The sequence below is a fragment of the Pipistrellus kuhlii genome, unplaced genomic scaffold, assembly GCF_014108245.1.
Source record: "Pipistrellus kuhlii isolate mPipKuh1 unplaced genomic scaffold, mPipKuh1.p scaffold_m20_p_2, whole genome shotgun sequence".
Classification (NCBI taxonomy): domain Eukaryota; kingdom Metazoa; phylum Chordata; class Mammalia; order Chiroptera; family Vespertilionidae; genus Pipistrellus; species Pipistrellus kuhlii.
In genome coordinates this window covers 158,785,170-158,808,065 of record NW_023425515.1, presented here as the reverse complement: position 1 = coordinate 158,808,065, position 22,896 = coordinate 158,785,170, and the positions used below count along the sequence as shown (strand labels likewise).

Genomic DNA, 22,896 nt, shown 5'->3' with positions numbered 1-22,896 from the left:
AAGCAGTTGCAGTGGTCACGAGGATTTATTTTTGCTGGCATATCTTCCAGTGTTTTCTTACCTCAGTTTCTGTAATTATTTATAAGTATTTAATATTGGTTTGACTATCTTATTCTATTTAGAGTTATTTAATTGTTTGGTATTTTGTTTTGTTGCAGGTGTTATAGATTGTTCTCAGAATTGGCAGAGTTGAATTTGAAATTTAAAGCTTCTGGCTTCTTGCCTTGAGCTTATTAATCCATTCAGCTATATTGCCTCTTAATTATGGATATGAATTAAAAGAGAAAAAAAGCACTCTCATATATTCTTGCTACAGAACATGTTATTGAGTTAACCTCTAATAATGTTAGTGATGTAAACAAGGAGAGAGACCTGATCCTTTTTGTAGTTTTTGTTTTGTTTTGTGTAGTTTTCGACTAGCTGCCAAGAATAGTTTCCTTGTTACCGAAGGGGCCTCTAGAATTAGGAAGAAAGTTTGAAAACTAAATGCCAAGAATAAAGTTTCTCCATTAACTCAATTGGGGGTAAGGGGAATAATCACTTGGAGAAAATTCAGAGGAGTAAACAAGATTGAAAGGAAACTTCAAACTTTTCCATGAACTAGAATTTGTTGGATTAATTTTTGTCCGTGTTTTTCTTTCCTCCATAGTTGTTAGAGAAACTTTAACTGATTGAAAGATCAGTACTTTTTAATTTAGTATAGATGCTTTTGCCTGTCTGCTTCTTTTAGTCTTTATTTTATTCAACTTATGGTAGGTACTCAGTAAACTTTAAGTGTGGCCATTAGTCTGGCACACAGGAAGTGCTCAATAATGATAGCTGTGGTTTCTGTTGCTCTAGATTGGCCTTTGGTGTGGAAAGTGACTGCTGTAGAGTTAGAGGTTTCATGAAATAGTTAAATCCAAAAGTATCTATTAAAGATCTTGTGATATAGTTGGAGGAATTAGCAGTTAAATGTATTAGAATGATATGCCTTCTTTTCTTTTATGCCCCAAATATTTACAGAACAGAACAGTGATTGAGAATTATGTTAATAAATCAGATTAGCCACAGTGTTTCCCAAACTTTTGACATATGTGTACCCCTTCTATAATTTTCGTAACGCTGAGTACCCCTCGTACTCATGAGAACATAGAATTAGGCACAGATAAGCACTGTGCAGTGCATATCCCCACCAAACTCTTCCTGTACCCCTAGGGGTATGCTTACCACACTTTGGGAAACACTGACCTACAGCAAAGTTATATAATAGATGCTTCTGCTCTATATTATTTGTTTTATTCAACTAGAGTTTGGTGCTTGCTAGGATGACTTTCATGACTTGGCTTTTACTGCTATAGGATGGCTTCTCGAATTCTTGGTGAAATTTCCTTTCCATAGCTCATTTGAAATAGTCTCAACATCATTCCTCAGTCATACTAGTTTATTTTATATAAAGTGAGATACTTTGTAATTTTTTATCCCAAAGATGAAATATTTATTGTAAAAACCTGTCATTTTTAATACTATAGCTTTAATATTTTACTTTTTCCAAGTGTATATATATGATGTGTCCTTTCTTAAAATGTATAGTATGTAGTTAGATCATCAACTTCCTGGCCATTTCCCCTCCCTCTTTAACAGGGAATAGTAACCAGAACCACTTTAATAAAAGGTGCTCCATTTGTGTGGACTAATTACTATTGATATAAGGTTTCCCTGCTTCCGCCACATCCTGTGTCAAGGTGTCCTGCTTAAAGGGTGGCATCTGAGCCTCTTTTCAGCTCCTGCTTATGCTTTCCATTGGGGGCCTTTAAGCCTTGCAAAAACTATACCATTATACTTAGTAGCCTTAAGTAGTAACTCATTGTAAATTAGATGTTGCTCATGATTAACCAGATTATAGATAATCCTTCACAAACAAAGCAAACCTCTTTAAAAAGTAGAACAATTGTTTCTTTATATTAAATGTGTTAAATGTACCATCAGTTAAAACGTCAATGTTATATTTTACTTGCTTTCACTTTTGTAAAATTGTGTGGGTAGTGGGTGGTGAGAGTTGTAGTTTTCAGGAAAAAAATTTATTTTGTCAAATAGATCTAAGGTTTTTTATTATTTTTTAAAATGTGCTCAGCATTGAGTGCCAATAAATAAATAATAAAGTTTCATGCACAAATGCATACATCTATTTAAAATTTATTACGGAAAAATTTTAAAGTATACAAAGTAAAGTGTTGAAGCCTCATGTATCTCTTATTCAGCTTCAGCAGTTGTTAGTGTAGTGTTTTATCTGCTTCTTCCCACTTCTCCCATCCTAAATTATTTTGAGCAAATCCCAAATATTATGTTTTTAACCTTCAATTTCTTTAGTATTTATTTACTCTGGGACATAAAGCCTTTTTTACTTTTATAACTTAAACACGATTTATTATAATACCTAAAAAGCTAATATCAACAGCTATTCAGCTAGTGTTCAGACTTTATTGATTGTTTCATAAATGACTTTTAAAGTTGGTTTGTTTGAATCAGAATCAAAAGAAGTGTATACAGGGTAATTAGTCAATATGTCTCTTGAGTTATTTTTAATCTATAGCTTTCTCTTTCTCTTTTAATGTTGAATAAAGGGTCATCTGTCCATTTTCTGGATTTTGTTGATTTTATCCCTGTGGTGTCATTTAACCTTTCCAAGAATACTTTTTGCTTATGATACCTGATTTCTATAGACTATAAATATATTTTTGTTTAAGTGGAAAAATTCATGCTTAACTCAGTTGTTGCAGATTAAAGGATTTTAAATATTTTGTAAACATGAAAGGGAGGACCTGGAAGAAAGTCCATAGGCCTTGAAATTTAGTTGAATTTTGTTAAGCTCTATGTTTATAGTTCTTTGATTATTTTGATAACATTGTAAATCTGTTGCCATCTTAAAATATTATAAAACATTGGAATATAAAATTGTAGCAAGAATAGATGTACAGGTTGATTTTTGGTTAAAGTAATATTTTTTATTAACTTTTTTTTTTTTTAATTTACAAAAAGATACCAGGTAATCAGCACTCCAACAGATTTTTTTATGGTAATGGAATATGTGTCCGGTGGTGAATTATTTGACTACATCTGTAAACATGGACGGGTGAGTAACACTATGCAGTGCAATAAATTCCTAAGTTAAAAAAGAGGGCAATAGTGGGAAATAGCAAACCACAAAGATATTTTTTAAAGTTGGGTTACTTTTGTAATAATGCTCAACTAAGCATAGAGACTATTAGACATATATTCTTTCTTAAAAAGTACACCTTTTGAAATATGGATTTTAGGAAATAAGTACCATTTAATTGCCAACATGATGCCTATGCTTTTCAAAATGAAAAATCTCTTCCATACATCATGTTGAAGCGTCAGTTATTTTCTGCCTTAGCACTTTCACATAAGTTCAGTTTAGATTGTTTTACTTGCTGATTCCCCATAACTTGTGCAGATTGAGTAATATTACTTGAAAATGAAATATTACTGCATAGCTTGAAAATGAAATATTACTCCATAGTATCAAAGAAAAACCTGTTGATTGACATGTTGAGAGTTAATGCAAGTTTTTGGTTTCTTTGTCTGATATGTTGAATATTCCAACAGAACCTAATGTTATATTTAGGCTGAGTATGAAACTGAAACTCTTGCTGTGTAGATGTCCCAGATATTTCTTTAACATTGATAGGTTGAAGAAATGGAAGCCAGGCGGCTCTTTCAGCAGATCCTGTCTGCGGTGGATTACTGTCATAGGCATATGGTTGTGCACCGAGACCTGAAACCAGAGAATGTGCTGTTGGATGCACACATGAATGCCAAGATAGCTGATTTTGGTATGTGACTCCAGGGTTGTTCAGAAATGTCAGTAACAATTCTTAAAGACCTAGGAACTTTCAATTTCAACATTGTAAAGCCCTGTGCTATGAAAAGGGATTAGTTGTACAGCCTCCACAGTAGCTTGGTCTGTTTATTTAAACATGCTTTTAAAAAAAATGCAGAAAAAAACACAACCTCATAGACACAGACAACAATATGGTGATTACCAGAAAGAAAGAGGAGTGGGGGGAAGTAGAAGAGGGTAAAGAGGGGAGAAATGGTGAAAGAAAGACTTGGGGTGGTGAACACACCATACAATATACAGATGATTTATCAAATTGTATACCTGAAACCTATATAATTTTATTAACCAGTGTCACCCCCAATAAATTCAATATGTAAAAATAAATAAAATTTTTAAAATGCAGCAGATACTTTTTAAAAATTTATTTATTTTATTAAAAACTTTTTTTTACTTTATTGATTAATGTATTACATATGTGTCCTTATTCCCCCATTGCCCCTCACCACTCCACTCATGTACTCACCCTCCTGATTTCTGTGCAGCAGATACTTTTAGAGACGTTAGAAGGGTAGGATCAAGGTAAAATATTCAATCTGCATTTCATCCTAAGGAACCTGAAGTGTTTTATGTGTGTGTGTGGCTGCGGGGGGGCGGGGGGGGGTCACAAGCTCCTTTGAAAATAGGGACACTTTGATGAATACACTTACCTGGAGGCACATGGAAGTTTGCATGCAGTTCCGGAGCTTTATAGTTCTATGAATCAAGGAGGGCAGTGCCAGTGGGTCTCCATAACATCTACCACTTGACAAAATAAGAGGAGTTTTTGTCAGGAGCAAGGAAAAGCTAAAGTGCAGGATGTTTTTGGGAAAAGGGTTAGGAAGTAAGAGATTATAGAAAGAGAGATGGAAGGGTGCCAGAGGTCAGCACTGCTTGTTTTAAAAATGTTGTCAGTAGCTTGTCTTTAATCTAAAACCCAGGAAACTAGTCTCCTTATTTCCCTTCCTTCTCTAAATCACAAAATTCATTTAGTACTATAGTTAAACTAGATATTTGGTTCAATTGATTATTTTTTTTTCTACTTTTAATTGAATTTTTTCCAGATTAAAAACTTTTGGAACATTAATCTTTATTCAACTGAGATGGTCTGATTTCTACCTAGAGATTAAAAAAAAAAAAAGGCTTTTGAAAGCTTAGTCTCTATTTTATTCTTTCAACTGTAGAAGTGGGTAAATAATATGATGGTAATTTTATGTTTGGAAAAGTCCATATAGTTTTAGAATAACCTTATATTTATAAAGTGAATCAATATTTTTATTTACAAAAGGAATTTTATTCCAATCATATGTGTGATGTTTTAGCTTTTTTGTAATAGTGTAACAGCACTCTGAAATGGTCTCCATAACAAATGCTTTCCATTCCTTTTTATAATAATTAAAAAAAAATGTATGGGCATTAAAGACTTGACATTTTCCTCATGCACCTATCTCTACTTTTAGAAATATCTAGCACCAGGTAAACATTACTCTTACTTTCAGGATTATCTAATATGATGTCAGATGGTGAATTTCTGCGAACTAGTTGTGGATCTCCAAATTATGCAGCACCTGAAGTAATCTCAGGCAGGTAATGATATATCAGCGAAGAATAAGCTTTTTATAATCTTTTGTTTATTCTGATAACGTTTAATTATAGTACAGTCTCTTCACAAGATTAGATTTTTAACACAGTAGAAACAAATTGTCCCTTTAATTTTTTCATTGTTGAAGATAGAACAGTTATACTAAGCAATATTTTAAACATTAAATTTTGATATAAATATCTTTAAAGAGGTTTTCCATTAAAAATGACTGAAATAAATGTTGATTTCTTTTTTTCATTTTAGAAAAGTGCAAATAGAGTAAGCATTTGCTAAATTTAAGCTAGTGTATTATTTACTTATCAGACATGATCCTTTAATGATATTTTACATATCCTTTTTTAAAAGTATATAGAGTATTTTTATATTTTATTTTTGGAAGAATGAGCTTTTGGGTGGGCAGTATGTCATTTTATGAATTCAAGTGCACAAGTGGAGATTTTGTAATTACATAATTTTCTCATTGGTACATTTTATTTATTTATTTATTTATTTATTTAAATATATATTTTATTGATTTTACACAGAGAGGAATTGAGAGGGATAGAGAGTTAGAAACATCGATGAGAGAGAAACATCGACCAGCTGCCTCTTGCACACCCCCTACTGGGGATGTGCCCGCAACCAAAGTACATGCCCTTGACCGGAATCGAACCTGGGACCTTTCAGTCCGCAGGCTGACGCTCTAACCAGTCTTGGCTCATTGGTACATTTTAAAATGTTTATATAGATTGCAGTTGTAAACTTAAGTCCTACAGAGACCATCTGATTGTAAGAGTTAACAGAATTCTATGAGAGAAAAACTAGAAAAGGTATATTACAAAGATAGTAGGTATAGGATTTTGGACAGTACAGCCAACAGTGATAATAATAGATAGCAATTTTTTATTGAAACCAATTATCCTCACCCAAGGATATTTTTCCATTGATTTTTTAGAGAGAGTGGAATAGAAAGGAAAAAGAGAAGTATCGATGTGAGAGAAACACATTGATTGGTTGCCTCCTGCACCTGCCTTGACCATGGCCTGGGCCAGGGAGGAGCCAATCAAGGTATGTGCCCTTGACCAGAATCAAACCCGGTACCCTTTGGTCTGCAGGCTGACATTCTACCCACTGAACCAAACCAGGTAGGGCAGATTATATTCCTTTTTAAATTGGAATTGTAGAGATTTACTTTGTTACCTCAGACCCAGGTTTGAGTTTGGTAATGTGCTAGCAGGGGAATTTTAATACTGTATACAGGTGAGAGAAAAAACCTAGGTATAGTTTTTCTGGAGCAAAGCTAATCTTAGTCTCATAAGCTGGCAAGTGGTTAGAAAGAAAGACATTGGGTACTCAAGATAATGTGATGCAGGACAAATACTGTCAGAGACATTGCCACAGAACTAGTTAGGCACTTTACTGTCTCACGTACAATATTCTTTAAAATAGGTGTGCCAGGAATGAGATTCTGTTACGTACACATTTTCTTTCTTGTAATAGATTCATGGTAAAAAGATTTAGCCTATACATTATATAGTATTGTGGGGTTTTTTTCTCCCCAAGTTTATAGTCATCTTCTTTGTTGTTTCTATTAAAAAAGAAAACATAGAAAGTTTTATATTTTTTAATGAGTCGATTAATAAGTTCAGTGAAATAAGTTTGTGCCAAAAAAAAAAATACTATTTTCTTTTGGGAAACTTGAATAGTAATTGGTTAGACTAATTAATTATTTTCCATGGGTGGTGAGTGTTGAAGAGTGGCCATGGACTTCAGTAAAGACCTTGAAAGCAATATTTACTGAGTCCATACTATGTGTAGGGCTGTAGAGGCAGGGTACCTATAGGTGAGAAAGCGACACTTGTACTTCAGGTTTGTATTGTCATCTCTTTTCTTAGATTGTATGCAGGTCCTGAGGTTGACATCTGGAGCTGTGGTGTTATTCTATATGCTCTTCTCTGTGGCACCCTTCCATTTGATGATGAGCATGTGCCTACATTATTTAAGAAGATCCGAGGGGGTGTTTTTTATATCCCAGAATACCTCAATCGTTCTGTCGCCACTCTCCTGATGCATATGCTGCAGGTTGATCCCCTTAAACGAGCAACTATCAAAGACATAAGGTGAATCTGTTTTTGCTATTGTTATGTATATATTCTAGTATTGTAGAACACTCATACTAATAATTGAATGCCTTCTTTATCCTGAGCTCTATAAGACTTCATATAAATTTTACTTCCCTTAATTCACAAATCTGATCATGGCACTCATCTTTTAAATATTTCAGATTGTTTCCCAAGCTTTTTAGCTTAGGTAGCATACTAGGCCTTCATAGTAAGGCTCTCCTCACTTCTAAAGTCTCATTTCCTGCACTCACTACTACACTTCTTGTACCAGGGCTTTAGCCACATTGAAAGTCCACTTGTCCTGCAAATATATTTTATGCTTTCATGTCTTTGTTCATATGACCCCTTCTGCCTCTGATGTCTTTTCTGCCTTTTTTGACCTGATAGATTTTTGTTTATCCTTTAAAATGTTGCTCACATATCACCTCCCTTGAAACACTGCTGATTTCTCCAGGCAATGTCAGTGCTTCCACTTCTGTGCTTTCTTCATTTTATTTTGTTCATGCTTTTATTCTTTTTTCTCATTTTTTTAAAAAAAATTTACTTTATTGATTTTTTACATAGAGGAAGAGAGATGGATAGAGAGTTAGAAACATCAATGAGAGAGAGACATCGATCAGCTGCCTCTTGCACACCCCCTACTGGGGATGTTCCCACAACCAACGTACATGCCCTTGATCAGAATTGAACCCGGAACCTTTCAGTCTGCAAGCCAACACTCTATCCACTGCGCCAAACTGGTTTTGGCTCTTTCTCATTTTATATGGAACTTTTTTTCAGTGTATCTTTTTCTCTCTTAAATTGTAACTAAGTGATGGTATAGAGAGTGTCTTCCTCATCTTTGTATATGCTAGGATGCCTGGGATATATCTCTATATATAAAAGCCAACTGACCAGAACGCTGGAATGACCAGAATGACTGGAATAACCAGTCACTGTGATGCACACTGTGGCCAGCCAACAATTGGAGGGCAGCCCCTGCCCCCAGCCATGGCTCCTCCTCCCCACCAGCCTGGCCTGATCACCCCCCATGGGGAATGGCAATGTCAGACCCTACCTGTGCATGAATTTGTGCACCTGGCCTTTAGTATGCTAAGAAAGAATTTAAATACATTTCTAATGGAAAAACAGGGTTAGACATGTATTTTACATGTGGTTGATGAAATAAAGAAAAAAAGTTTTGCTAAGACTTTGAATTTAAAAAATAGCTGCTAGTGGCTTGCTATGAAGGATTTCTTGTGTGAGAAACTTTGGAAAGTGTGGTTGCTGGTGTTACTGCAAATGGGACCTTTACTGGTATATAGTGCACACCAGCCAGGATAACTCATTGCCTCCACTTTTACCTCTCTGTCACGTGCCTTAGAGGTATTTTGTTCTCACCTAATATTTTTTCAGGTATTTTCTTAAGAATATGTTCTTTTGACATCTTTCCAGAATCCTTCTCCTCTTCATGAGCCGGAATGACTGTTTAGAGTAGGGGTGTCGAACTCAATCAGAGAAGGGGCCAAAATCTAAAATCCAGCCTAAATCGCGGGCCGAATGGTTTACTGAACAGTCATAAACTGTCATTGTGATGGGAACGCAGCGGAGTGCAGTGATGACAGCGCGGTGCGGGCCACTTTGCAAGGCCTGGCGGGACGGATTTGGCCCGCGGGCCTTGTGTTTGACACATGTGGTTTAGAGACCCATGACTCTTGGAACATTTAAATGATAGCTGAAGTAGTTTTTTCCCTGACTAAAAACAAGAACTGATTCTTTTGTTTTCCTGTACTATTTTCTTTCCTAGCCTTTCTTCGTGTTCCAGGCCTCATGCATAAACATGTAAAACTAAATTAGACAGGATTTAGTTATGGAAATGAACTTAGTGGGGAAAAAACCTTTTGGGTTCATAATTCTTTAGAATATATAATTCATTTAATTGGTTTTTCCTTAGAAAGAAAATTAGAGAATAAAATATTGATTCTGTTATTTTAAAACAGAGGCTTTAGGAGAAAAATGTGAGTAAAAATATACTTGGATGTAGGTGGTATAAAATAGTGGCATTCATTTCTGTACTTAAAATAATATAAAAAATAAAATAATATAGCAACTTGAATTGGTAGTTTTCATCATTTTCTTATTTACCCAAATTCAGTTTCAGTTTTGTAATATTTAGTAATTCTTTTTTTTTTTTTTTTTTTTTTTTTTTAGAAGGAGAGGAAAAGAGAGAGGAGAGAAAGACAATATGTTGTTCCACTTAGGCATTTATTGGTTGATTTATTTTTAAAGTACAAACAAGCTCATTGAAAACTTGCCTTTATTCAAAACTAGAGGCACAGTGCACGAAATTTGTGCACGGAAAGGGGGTGTCCCTTAGCCTGGACTGCACCCTCTCTAATACGGGACCCCTTGGGGTATGTCCAACTGCCGGTTTCTGGCCTAAACTGGCAGTCAGACATCCCTCTCGAAATCTGGGACTGCTGGCTCCTAACCACTCACCTGCCTGCCAGCCTGATCCCCCTAACTGCTCTCCCCTACCAGCCTGATCCCCCTAACTGCTCTTCCCTGCCAGCCTGATCACCCTAACTGCCCTTCCGCATGGGCCTGATCCCCCTAACTGCTCTCCCCTGCCTGCCTGATCCCTCTAACTGCTCTCCCTGGTCGTCCTGATCAACCCTAACTGCCTCTGCCTTGGCCCCCCACCATGGCTTTGCCCAGCAGGATGTCCGGTTTAATTAGCATTTACCCTTTGAGTTGCCTGGCCCGTCCCGAAGGTGGTCCCAGATTAGGATGTGGGGGAGGGGGGGTCCCCTTGGGAAGGTGGGACCAACCTGGGAGAGGGGCTGGGGTGGTTTGCAGGCCAGCCACACCCCCATCGGGGTGAGGTGGGGGGCTCTGTTAGTGGGGCCAGCCTGGGTGAGGAGCTGAGGGCTGTTTGCAGGCTTGCCACACCCCATTGGGGTGAGGGTCCCCACTGGGGGGGGTGCCAGCCTGGGTGAGGGGCTGAGGGCCATTTGGGGGCAGTTTGCAGGCTGGCCAAGCCCCAAATTTGTCTGGAAGAATGTCTGGAAGGTCTCCCAGTCTAATTAGCATATTACTCTTTTGTTAATATAGATTATCATCATCATCATCACTACTAAGTTATCAGAAAAGTGACAGGTCTTTAAGTATTGGGAAGTTTTTAAACTCGCGGACACAGATGCAAATAACACAAAATTCTAAAATTTTGCTTGAGAGCTTGAATTTTATCATTGACATCAAATACTTCCAGTTGTCTCCTTCACAGTGACAGGTTCATTTTGTTTATTTTTGAGAAAATGTCAGCCAAATACCAAGTCTGAAAAAACCATAGTTTTTCAAGGGTAAAGATTATTTAACTCACCCAGGGTCACATAGGTAGTAAATGACTAAGTATTTCTGATTCTGTTATATTGTGTTACCCATGTATAAATTATTTGGGACTTGCCAAAACATGTTCTTATAATGGTGTATTGTGGTGTTTTTCCTAGAGAGCATGAATGGTTTAAACAAGATTTGCCCAGTTACTTATTTCCTGAAGACCCCTCCTATGATGCTAACGTCATTGATGATGAGGCTGTGAAAGAAGTGTGTGAAAAATTTGAGTGTACAGAATCAGAAGTAATGAACAGTCTATATAGTGGTGACCCTCAAGACCAGCTTGCAGTGGCCTATCATCTTATTATTGACAATCGGAGAATAATGAACCAAGCCAGTGAGTTCTACCTCGCCTCTAGTCCCCCAACGGGTTCCTTTATGGATGATAGTGCCATGCATATTCCTCCAGGCCTGAAACCTCATCCAGAAAGGATGCCACCTCTTATAGCAGACAGCCCTAAAGCAAGATGTCCATTGGATGCCCTGAATACAACTAAGCCCAAATCTTTGGCTGTAAAGAAAGCCAAGTGGCATCTTGGAATCCGAAGTCAAAGCAAACCATATGACATTATGGCTGAAGTTTACCGAGCTATGAAGCAGCTGGATTTTGAATGGAAGGTAGGAAATTGTATAAAAAGATCATTTGTAGAAGCCATTTTTTTTGGTATAGTAAACTGCTGTCAACTGCTGAGTTAAAGCATTGCTTTTTATTTAGATAGAAATTTAGTGATCTTGATGCTTCTGGCTATAACTGCTATCCTTTGCAATTATATACCATGTACATTCAAAACAAGAAAAATCTCTGTAAGGAAGAAATATGTTGATGTATTTTTGAATTTCAATATAGTATTTTTGGCAAAGAAACAAAAAGTAATCAACTTGAAATCACTTGAGAAATAGACCACTTGTTTCAGCATTCATTATAGCAATAAAAATTCATATGATTCATATGTCTTCAAAGATACTATGTTTTATATTTCTCTCTCCCCTTTTAGGCAGGGTTTCTCTTTTTGTCAGTATCGGTAGCAGCTAATGGTCAATGCATAGGGTATATTTATTCAGTCAACAAACACTTTTCTCTAAGTTGAGAAAACCTCTCTTACTTGATTGGTGCTTTCAATCCTTAATTATGAAATATATTTTTACTCTCAGCCCACATTTTCTCTTTAAAAATATAAATGCTCAAATTCATTTCAATTCTATTTATTTGTTGGGAAGAAAAGCATTTTTTTTTTTTTTTTAAATTCCAGGTATGCCTTTAACTCTTGTTCCTTTTTTGAGGACTGTGAATGTATTTTTAAAGGTGGAAGAAAAACATTCAAACATACCATGTAAATATTCACTTAACATGTTTTAATATATCAGTCATTTTGATTTCATTATTTGTATGTGAAAGGCATAGATAAAATATTTCCTTAAACCCATTTAAAACTCAGACCTCTCTTTTCTGAAGCAGTTATAATTTAGTCAGTTTAAAAAAAAAAAAAAGATGTTAATATCTTTAAATTCTTTACCAAAAAAATTTTGTAACTTATTTGATAGATGTTTTTGCAAAGCCAGAATCTTCTTTATCTGAGTTGCAGTTTTCTTATCTTCAGAGACAGATAATATCTTTCTTTTTCACAGGATTTTTTGTGATATTTAAATTTTATGACAATATCTGTTACAATGCCTAATACAAACCTTAACACATTAGTTTCCCTTTATTTCTTCTATTCCATATTTATAGGTAAAAGTATTTAAGTTGAGGCTGGGCAGCCAAAATTATTTGAGTGAGGCATATATATAGAATGAAAGCTAGACTATAATCTCTGAGTTTCCTTGACTTTTAATTGCTGTAAACAGTATTGTTAGTGAGGATTAAAAATACTAAATTACCATCCTATCTAATAAAGAGGTGATATGCAAATTGACCATCACTCCAACACACAAGATGGCTGCCTCCATGTGGTCAAAGATGGCCGGCAGGGGAGAGCAATTGGGAGGGACCAGGCCTGCAAGGAAGAGTAGTTGGGGGCGATCAGGCCTGCAGGGGAGGGCAGTTGAGAGTGACCAGGCCTGCAGGGGAGGGCAGTTGGGGGCAACCTAGGCCTGCAGGGTAGGTAGGGCACTTAGCGGGGAGGATCAGACATGCAGGGAAGGGCAGGTGGGGGCAACCAGGCTGGTTGGGGAGGGCAGTCAGGGGCAATTGGGCCAGCAGGGGAACAAGCATCAATCAGGCTGGCAGGGAAGTGGTTAGGGGGTGATTAGGCTGGCAGGCTGAAGCAGCTTAGGGACAGTCAGGCAGGCAGGCAGGTGAGGGGTTGGGAGCCAGCAGTCCTGGATTGTGAGAGGGATGTCTGACTGCCTGGTGTGATTGGGCCTAAATGGGCAATCAGACATCCCTTGAGGGGTCCCAGATTGGAGAAGATGCAGGCTGGGCTAAGGGACACCCCCCCTCCCGTGCACAAATTTTGTGCACTGGGCCCCTAGTCCTATATAATAAAGTTATAATATGCAAATGGTCATTCTGTGAAACCTAATGACTGACCATGTAACAATCAGATCATGGATCAGCAGGAGGGTGGAGCAGCAAGCTATAAGCAGGCAGTGGAGAGCAACAGTAGGGGGCAGGGGAGCAGGCTATGGGGGGGCGGGAAGGGAGGAGAGAGTTATCGAAGGGTGGCAGCGAGATACTGGCTACAAGCTTCTGGCACGTGGATTCCTGCGCAGGGCTACTAGTGTAATGTACAAAAGGATCATCTGGTAATTTCTTCTCTATCTCACTTCTATCAGTGATTCATTTTTATATTCTTTGCAATAAGAATAGGGAGATATTTTGTAGTTTGTTAATTTTAACATTTTTCCTTCACGAAGATTTCTTGTTTTAGGTAGTGAACGCATACCACCTTCGTGTAAGGAGAAAAAACCCAGTGACTGGCAATTATGTGAAAATGAGCTTACAGCTTTACCTGGTTGACAATAGAAGTTATCTTTTGGACTTTAAAAGCATTGATGGTAAGGAAGCTATGCAGGCATGAGCTCTGAGAAGATAAAACTTGGCACTAGTTGACAAGATGTTAAAATCATCTCAAAGGCATGGTGGGTAGGTCTTTTATACTGGTTTTTAAGTAATCTAGATTTAGCTAAAAATGTCAGTGATATGAAGAGGATCAAAGACACATGGAATATCTCTAACCCAGCACCTCTTCAATAGAAGTACTTCCTTGCCATAAAAAAGTCATTCAACGTATTGGTTGTGGAGCAAAAATCAGGAAAGCAATTTTTACCTAAAGATAGCTGATGTTGTCAGGTTCTTTATCTCATTTCCTCATTCATAATTCATTACTGTTAGCATTACAGTATCTAAACTTGCCTTCATTAGCTTCTCTCATCCTGATTGGCCAAGGTGACCAAATAGGCCTCTACTGGGATTTAGGTTAGATTTCAGTGCCCCTGGCGATCCAGGAGCCAAAGGAGCCAGGGAAGGAGGTCCTTTCCAGATATTCAGTGTGCATCGAGAGTCAACCTGGGTGGACCAAATGTGCTTATTTCATTCATAGGCCAAAGTAGGATAACAACAGAGAAAAACAACAGTCAGGAGCCAAATGGAACAGGAGAGTTTAGATATAGGAAGTTGATTTAATCAGAGCTTTCAAATTTTGTTTTTGAAATACCATCAACTATAGCAGTGTTTATATGTCCCTCGACCACCTTTATAAAAATTACCCAGAACTCTTATTAAAATGCAGATTCTTGGGAACTGTCCCCAGACCTACTAATCCAGAATCTCTGGAGATGGGAAACTAGGAATCTGTTTTTTGTTGTTGTTAATCCTTACCCAAGGATATTTTCCCTTATTTTATTTTTTAGAGAGAGTGAAAGGGAGGGGGAAAGACAGAGAGAGAACCATCCATGTGAGAGAGACACATCAATTGGTTGCCTCCTGCACACACCCTGACTGGGTCAGGGATTGAGCCTGCATTAGATTGACTGGATTCTAAACCAGGACCTTTCAGTCTGAGAGCCAATGAACGCTCTATCCACTGAGCCAAACTGACTAGGATGGGAATCTGAATTTTTAAAAAGATTTTTAAAAATCTTTATTGTTGAAAATATTACATATGTCTCCTTTTTTATCCCATTGACCTCTTATAGCCCACCCTCCACCCTTTACTCCAGGCCTTCAACACCCTATTGCCTATGTCCAAGGGTTATGCATATATGCATCAAGTTCTTTGGTTGATCTCTTCCCAATCCCCCACCACCCACCCAGCCCCTTCCTTCTGAGATTTGACAGTGTGTTTCATGCTTCTATGTCTCTAGATCTATTTTGTTCAACAGTTTATTTTGTTTATTAGATTCCACATATGAGTGAGATTATGTGATACTGTCTTTCTCTGACTGGCTTAGTTTACTTAGCATAATACTCTCAAGGTCCCTCCATGTGTCTCAATGGGTAAGAGATCCTTATTTTTACTGCTGCATAGTATTCTGTAGTTTAAATGTACCACAGCTTTTGTATCCACTTATCTATTGATGGGCACTTGGACTATTTCCAGACCTTAGTTATTCTAAATCGTGTTATGAACATAGGAGTGCATACATTTTTTTCTGATTGGTGTTTTCAGTTTCTTAGGATATATTCCTAGAAGTGTGATCACTGGGTCAAATGGCAATTCCATATTTAATTTTTTGAGGGAATGCCATACTCTTTACCGTAATGACTGTACCAGTCTGAATTCCCACCAGCAGTGTACTAGGTTTCCCTCTTCTCCACATCCTTGCCAGCACTTGTCATTTGTTGATGATAGCCATTCTGACAGGTGTGAGGTGATACATCATTGTCTTTTTAATAGACAATGGGAATATTTGGTCCACCGAGGTTTGTGTGTGTTTTTTATATGTCTCTTGGCCATCTGTATGTCCCCGTTGGAGAAGGGTCTGTTTAGGTTCTGTGCTCTTTGAGTGTGTGTGTGTGTGTGTGTGTGTGTGTGTGTGTGTGTGTGTGTGTGACTATCTTCGAAACTAATGAAATAATGGAAAATAAAACACTGGATATTTTTGGTCTTTCAAATTAGGAAGTATTTTAAAAACCAATATTGATGACTGCTTTGAGAAAACAATATAGTATTATTTTTTCATCCCCTTGTTGAAAGTATTACCTATGTCCCCTTTTTCCTCCCATTGACCTCTCCCACCCTGCCTCCACACCCCACCCCAGGCCTTTTCCACCCTATTGTCTGTGTCCATGGATTATGCATATATAGATATGAGTTCATTGGTTCATATCTTCCCACCCCCTCACACTCCCCTGCCTTCCTTTTGAAGTTTGACAGTCTGTTCAATACTTCTGTTTTAGAGTCTATTTTTGTAAATTGCAATAGCTATTGCAAATTGTGCTACTACCTTTGCCCATTTTTTAATTGGTTTGTTTGTCTTCCTTTTGTTAAGTTTTATGAGTTCCTTTTATATTTTGGATATTAACCCTTTATTAAATGTCTGCCAAATATGTTCTCCCTTTTCATTTTGTTGATGGTTTATTTTGCTGTGCAGAAGCTGTTTATTTTGATGTAGTCCCATTTGTTTATTTTCTCCTTAGTTTCCTTTGACCTAGGAGATGTATCTGCAAACATATTGCTACAAGAGATTTCTGAGATTTTGCTGCCTATGCTTTCTTCTAGGATTTTTATGGTTTCATATCTTATATTTAAGTCTTTTATTTATTTTGAGTTTTTCTTGTGTATGGTATAAGTTGATGATCTAGTTTCATTTTTTTGCATGTATCTGTTCAATATTCCCAACACCATTTATCGAAGAGACTTTCTTGACTCCATTGTATGCTCTTGCCTCCTTTATCAAATATTGAACTCAATGTCTTGGGTTGATTTCCGAGGTTGCTGTTTTGTTCCATTGGTTTATATTTCTGTTCTTGTACCAATACTAGGATGTTTTGAGTACAGTGGCTTTGTAGTATAACTTGATATTTAGTGTTGGGATCCCTCCAACTTGGTTCTTCTTAAGATTGCTGTGTCTATTCAGTGTCTTTTTTGGTTCCATATAAGTTTTTGAAGTACTTGTTTTAGATCTGTGAAATATGCCATTGGTAATTTAATAGGGATTACATTGAATCTATAGATTGCTTTGGATAATATGGACATTTTTTAATGTTGATTCTGCCAATGCATGAACATGGTATATTCTTCCACTTGTTTATATCTTCCTCTATCTCTTTTTATAACATCCTGTAGTTTTCCGAGTATAAGTTTTTTACCTCCTTGGTAAAGTTTATTGCTAAGCATCTTAAATTTTTGTTGGTATGGTAAATGGATTGTTTGTTTAGATTTTCTTTATGAGAATTTGTTATTGGTGTATAAAAATGCCATTGATTTCTGGGTGTTAATTTTGTATCCTGCTACATTGTTGAATTCCTTTATTAAATCTAGTAGTTTTTTGGTGGAGTCTTTAGGGTTTTCTATGTACAATATCATGTCATCCTTTCCAATTTGGATGCCTTTTGTGTTTTCTTCTTGTCTGATAACTGTGGCTAGCACTTCCAGTATTATGTTAAATAAGAGTGATAAAAGTGAGCATCCCTATTTTGTTTCTATTCTTAGGGGAAATGGAGTTTTTGCCCATTAAGTATGATGTTGGCTGTAGGTTTTTTCCCACTAAGTATGATGTTGGCTGTAGGTTTGTCATATATGGCCTTTATTATGTTGAGGTATGATCCCTCTATTCCCACTTTGCTGAGAGTATTTTTTTTTTAAATCAGAAATTGTGTTGCATTTTGTCAAATGCTTTTTCTGCATCTATTGATTATGATTACCGTATTTTCCAGCGTATAAGACGACCACTGTGTTCTAGTAAAAAGCCTGCTCAGATTGGCCAGAGTCAGAGAGGCAGTCTATTATTATAAAAAAAGAACTGGTGTTGCCTCGGAAGTGGGGGGTAGTCTTATACAGCAAATATAGGCCTAAACCTATGTTTCAACTGTAAAATTAGGGGGTCGTCTTATACACCCAGTTGTCTTATACACCAGAAAATACGGTATGTGATTTTTGTCTTTCAGTTTGTTTATGTGATGTATCGCATTTATTGATTTGCAAATATTGTACCTGCTTTGCATCCCTGGAATAAATTCCACTTAGTCATGGTGTATGATCTTCATTTTTAAGAAGATTTTCCTTGTCCCTAACCCCAAGCAATTTAATTGTGTACCAAAGGTTCAGAACCACTGTGTAATGGTTACTTTTATTTTTATCTTAATGACTTTTTGTTGATACACCACAAGAAAATAACCCTTCAGGATGTGCTTTCTTCACATGCAAGGATATAGGGGTCCCATTTTGACTGTATAGAAGTGTTGTGATTAATTAGTGATGTCTGTTATGCTTGTTAGTAAGGGAAGAGGTCACTTGTTCCTGAAACACTGAAATATGACATTTATTATTTAGTCGCCTTTTCCCAGATGTGTTTACTTACTTAATTCTTTGATGATAGCATCTTCATAAGAAGGGCTGGGGCAAGTATACCTTTCTGATAAATTGCTCTGCTTTGGTCCATTTCAGATGAAGTGCTGGAGCAGAGGTCTGGTTCCTCAACACCTCAGCGTTCCTGTTCTACTGCTGGCTTACATAGACCCAGATCAAGTTTTGATTCTGTGACTGCTGAGAGCCATTCATTGTCGGGCTCCCTCACTGGCTCCTTGACTGGAAGCACACTGTCCTCAGTTACACCTCGCCTGGGCAGCCACACCATGGATTTTTTTGAAATGTGTGCCAGTCTGATCACTACTTTAGCTCGTTGATGATTTTCCCCTAGTTTTATCTTTCTGTTGTTGCACTGTGAAAATCACATGTATTCTTTAAATTATTATTTTACTTATGTATACACATACTCTAAAATGCTGATTGGCAGACATGAATATTGCCAGGGGACACTCAATGCCATTGAAATTATGAAAACAAAAGTCTGACATTTTATTTATCTGTATAAATCTGTAATTCTATTTTGTCTATGATAAATTCATATAGGCAGTATCATTAGTAGGTGAACACTGATGAAGATCATTAATTAAAATTGTGAATTCACTACGGATGACTAATACACCTTCACTGATGAACCATCTCAGTCAGAGGGTGGTTTGGCAGCATCTCCTTGCTTTACCCTTTAGTGTAGGTAAATCCAGTTAACTACCTAAAAATTTCAGCAAGCTTGAAGATATGTTTATGCTACCAGTTCTTTTCTTTTTTAAATCCTCATCCAAGTAGTGAGGATATTTTTTCCATTGATCCCATAGATAGAATGGAAGGGAGAAGGGGAGAGAGAGAAACATAGATGTGAGAGAGACACATCCATTGGTTGCCTCTTACACATGCTGTGAGGAACAAACCAGGATCCCAAGTATCTGTCCTTGATCTGGAATCAAGCTCCCAACCCTATATTGCACAGGTTGATGCTCTAACTACTCAGCACACTGGCCAGGGCTGCACCATTCATTTTGCACATGATTGATAAATAAAACAACCATTTGTAAAATAGTATTTAAATATCGAAATCTTAAAAATGTGCCCCCAAAATTTCAGAAGTCAAGTTCTAGGAATTTTTGCCTAGTATTTGACAGAAAGGCTGTGGTTCTGAAACCGTAACCATGATTTCCTGGTTTCTTAAAAATAACTGTAACCAATTAGATGTTTTATCTAAAGACCAGAAAATCAGGCCCAGTGCATGAATTTTGTGCACTGGTAGGGTCCCTAGTAGCTGCTGGTTGCTGGCCAGGGCCTCCCTTCCTTCCCAGCCCACTCTGCCCCCTGGTTGAACTCCCAGATGACCACCTGGTCATGAGGACAATTTGCATACTACACTTTTATAATAGAATGTCCACGAATAATATACTTATTTTAAGAGCCTTCAAGGTTCTACTCAATATTGAAACATCTGGAATTGCAACAACTTTTGTCATAAACATATCATTTAAAACATGCCTTTAAAACCTACCCTTCTGAATTCTTTTTGGTTCTATTTATTTTTGTACTTTACTGAGCATGATAAAACTGACAGTTACATGAAACAAAGAATATCTTCAGTTCCTTAAAAGAGAACTCTAATCTCTTATTATGTGTGGTGGTAAGGTATGTGTGTGTGTTGGTAAGGTGTGTGTGTGTGTGTTGCATCCCACATGTTAATTCTTCAGGGGAAGTTTGTCATTGCAACCACCCACTTCTTCACTTTTCCTGGTCACCATTGTCTTTGTTTATTGTATGATCCTTAGTGGCTGATTGGTTTAGACTTTAAATCCTATTTGAAAACGCTGTTCTGGGCTTAAGGGCTTTTATGTAATTCTGGAGTTTGATAGGCTGTAACCTTCATTGTTGAACTTTTTAGGGCAGGGAAGCTGTAAACATTAAAAAAAAAAAATCTCTTGTATAAATATATATGTTGTTCACTCACCAAAGCTTTTTAAAGGAACCCAAAAAGGCTTTTGTTTGTTTTGTCCAGGTTGTTATTTAAAAAAAAAACCCACACACACCTATATACAGTAGGATAGATAATAGCTTATTAATTATATTTTGTTTTAGTAAAAGTAATTAATTTTAAAGTTATGTATAATTTACCTAATTTGTATTTATTCATTTGTTTTCTACAGCATGCTGTGATTCACCTGACTTAACCTAGAAAAGATTAAGCTCTTGAAAACAAAAAGTGATTAAACCTTGACAGGTTTCTCTTTGCCAAAAATAATGCTTCCTACCAGAAGCAAATGAGAATGCTAGACCAAATTTCTTCCATGTCTATGGAAGATAAGTATGTCTACCTTTAAAGAGTTTTGAGTCAGGAGTGTGCAGTGCTACATCATATTGTTTTGTAGAACTTTTAAAAAATCTTAAGTAACTTTTTAAGTCTGACTTAATATAAAATAAAAGGAACCTTTGCTGGAAAGAGGGTGGGGTTGCAGTCAAGAAGTTTTAAGTTTAAGCCCTTGTAAGGTTGCCACCTAGTGGCACAAAAGGGTGCTTTCTGTGATTATTTTTATAGGGATAAGCAGTATTCCTATTGTTAGTCTGATGTGCATTATAGATACAGCATAATTTTGGCCTTTCCAAGTGTGTAAATACCTCTTTTTGGAAAAGCAAGGCCACCCCATAACCTGTGCCAGACTAATCAGAAATAAGGAACTAATCTGATTCCTTATCCTCACTGACAAAATCCCTAATAATTTTGAAGGTGGAAAAACAGTAGGAAGGAACCCAGTGGTATTTTAGCTTTGTTAGTCTTAATAAATCATATATTAGAAACCTATTCATATAAAAACTACTTTATATGGATTATATTTTTTATTTACTATTTTCTCATTCTTGCCAGTATTCATGAATATCAATAATTTGGTAGTTACCTGTTGAGGGTCACAGTTTTGGTTTAGTATGCTTAAGTTTTTAAAGCACAGCTCTTCTGTGAATCTAGAATTGTTTTGTGGAGAGAAGATTCCAGGAGGCTTAGTCCAGGATAACCAGAGCTAGGACATTGTCAAAGGAGGCTTTCTGTTGCTAATGAACAGAGAAGTACTAAATCCCCACAATCAGTACTAATTCCCGACATTTCAGTCTTATGTACTGGTTAATTGTGAATGTGCTTTGTGGTAGGCAGATCTGCAGTAGGAACAACTATTTCCAGTTAAAATTTTAGAAGAGAGTTTCTATAGTTAGGTTATAGATAAAGGCTTAGATATGTCATGGAAATGGACTCCATCGGATTCTAGAGTAACATTTCCCAAATTGTATCCTGCGAGATACTCTGCAGAAATATTCCACTCGAACAAGTTTGGAAAATGTGATGTGCTACTCTCCCGCTTGAAGATGACAGTCGATGTGAGAGTTAAAGGCTTTGATGCCCTGTGGGAAAAAGGCAACCCTTAAACTTGTTTACCCTCTTCGCCAGGATTAATTTAACCATGTTTTTTCAACTTACTAACCCTGTGGTCATCAAACTGTGGCTCTCGAGCCACATGCGGCTCTTTGGCCCCTTGAGTGTGTCTCTTCCACAAATACCACTGCCTGGCTGAATCTATTTTGAAGAAGTTAGAAGAAGTTTAAGTTTAAAAAATTTGGCTCTCACTGAAACCGGTTTGGCTCAATGGATAGAGCGTCTGCCTGCAGACTGAAAGGTCCCAGGTTTGATTCAGGTCAAGGGCATGTAGTACCTTGGTTGTGGGCACATCCCCAGTAGGGTGTGTGCAAGGGGCTGCTGAACAATGATTCTCTCATATCGATGTTTCTAGCTCTCTCTTCCTCTCTGTAAAAGATAGATTAAAAAAAATTTGGCTCTCAAATTTCAATCATTGTACTGTTGATATTTGGCTCTGTTGACTAATGAGTTTGCCGACCACTTTACTAACCCATGGGTAAAAACAAACTTGGAAAATACTATTTTAGGAAAATTATTGTCCCCAATTGTCATAATTTGGGTAGTTAAGAATAAAATTAAGATCCATTTTTTTCTTATGCATTGTTGGAGAGAATCTTGTTCACAATCAGAATAATTTTATTTTAGCCTGTGGACATAGTCACCTTGAGCTGCATTGAAAAGCACCTTGATTTTCTTAATCAGGTTTTGTATTGTTTGGGAGAAAAGTATTCTTTTTTGTGTGTCCTGAATGGGTAACTGAAAAATCTTGAACCAGGTTACTTGTAAAAAAGTACTAAGACTAGGGACTAATGCAAATGGCTCTATGGATAATGAGCCAATATCATTGATTTTTACTTTCAAAATAAGTGAACATTTTCTAAATATTTAGATGTAATTCCTATTATCCTTTAATGTAGGAATAAACAACATCTCGAATTTATAGGGAGAGAGGATGGGAGGCAAACTGTTGGATTTTTCAATTGACAAGTTTAAAAAATGTTTTAAAAATTATTTTTAGAGAAAGAAACATTGATTTATTCCACTTATGGCTG

At 36.8% G+C, this 22,896-nt stretch overlaps 1 protein-coding gene across 5 annotated transcripts in view; it reads left to right on the top strand.

The window, feature by feature from the left end:
* PRKAA2 (protein kinase AMP-activated catalytic subunit alpha 2) overlaps positions 1-21,837 on the top strand; it is a 45,078-nt gene extending 23,241 nt beyond the window's left edge. The window contains exons 3-9 of one of the 5 annotated variants that reach the window (XR_004989111.2): positions 3,019-3,112; positions 3,692-3,836; positions 5,380-5,467; positions 7,358-7,582; positions 11,074-11,578; positions 13,831-14,045; positions 18,511-18,644. Coding sequence is in view for 3 of the 5 variants with exons in the window: in XM_036444628.2 (XP_036300521.1) it covers positions 3,019-3,112; positions 3,692-3,836; positions 5,380-5,467; positions 7,358-7,582; positions 11,074-11,578; positions 13,831-13,957; positions 18,511-18,749 (1,423 nt within the window). In the remaining 2 variants the exon portion in view is untranslated. Of the gene's footprint in view, positions 1-3,018; positions 3,113-3,691; positions 3,837-5,379; positions 5,468-7,357; positions 7,583-11,073; positions 11,579-13,816; positions 14,046-18,510 lie in introns of those variants that run through there. The other 4 variants (XR_004989112.2, XM_036444628.2, XM_036444629.2 and 1 more) reach the window with 4 other exon arrangements.
* Positions 21,838-22,896: the final 1,059 nt, after the last annotated feature.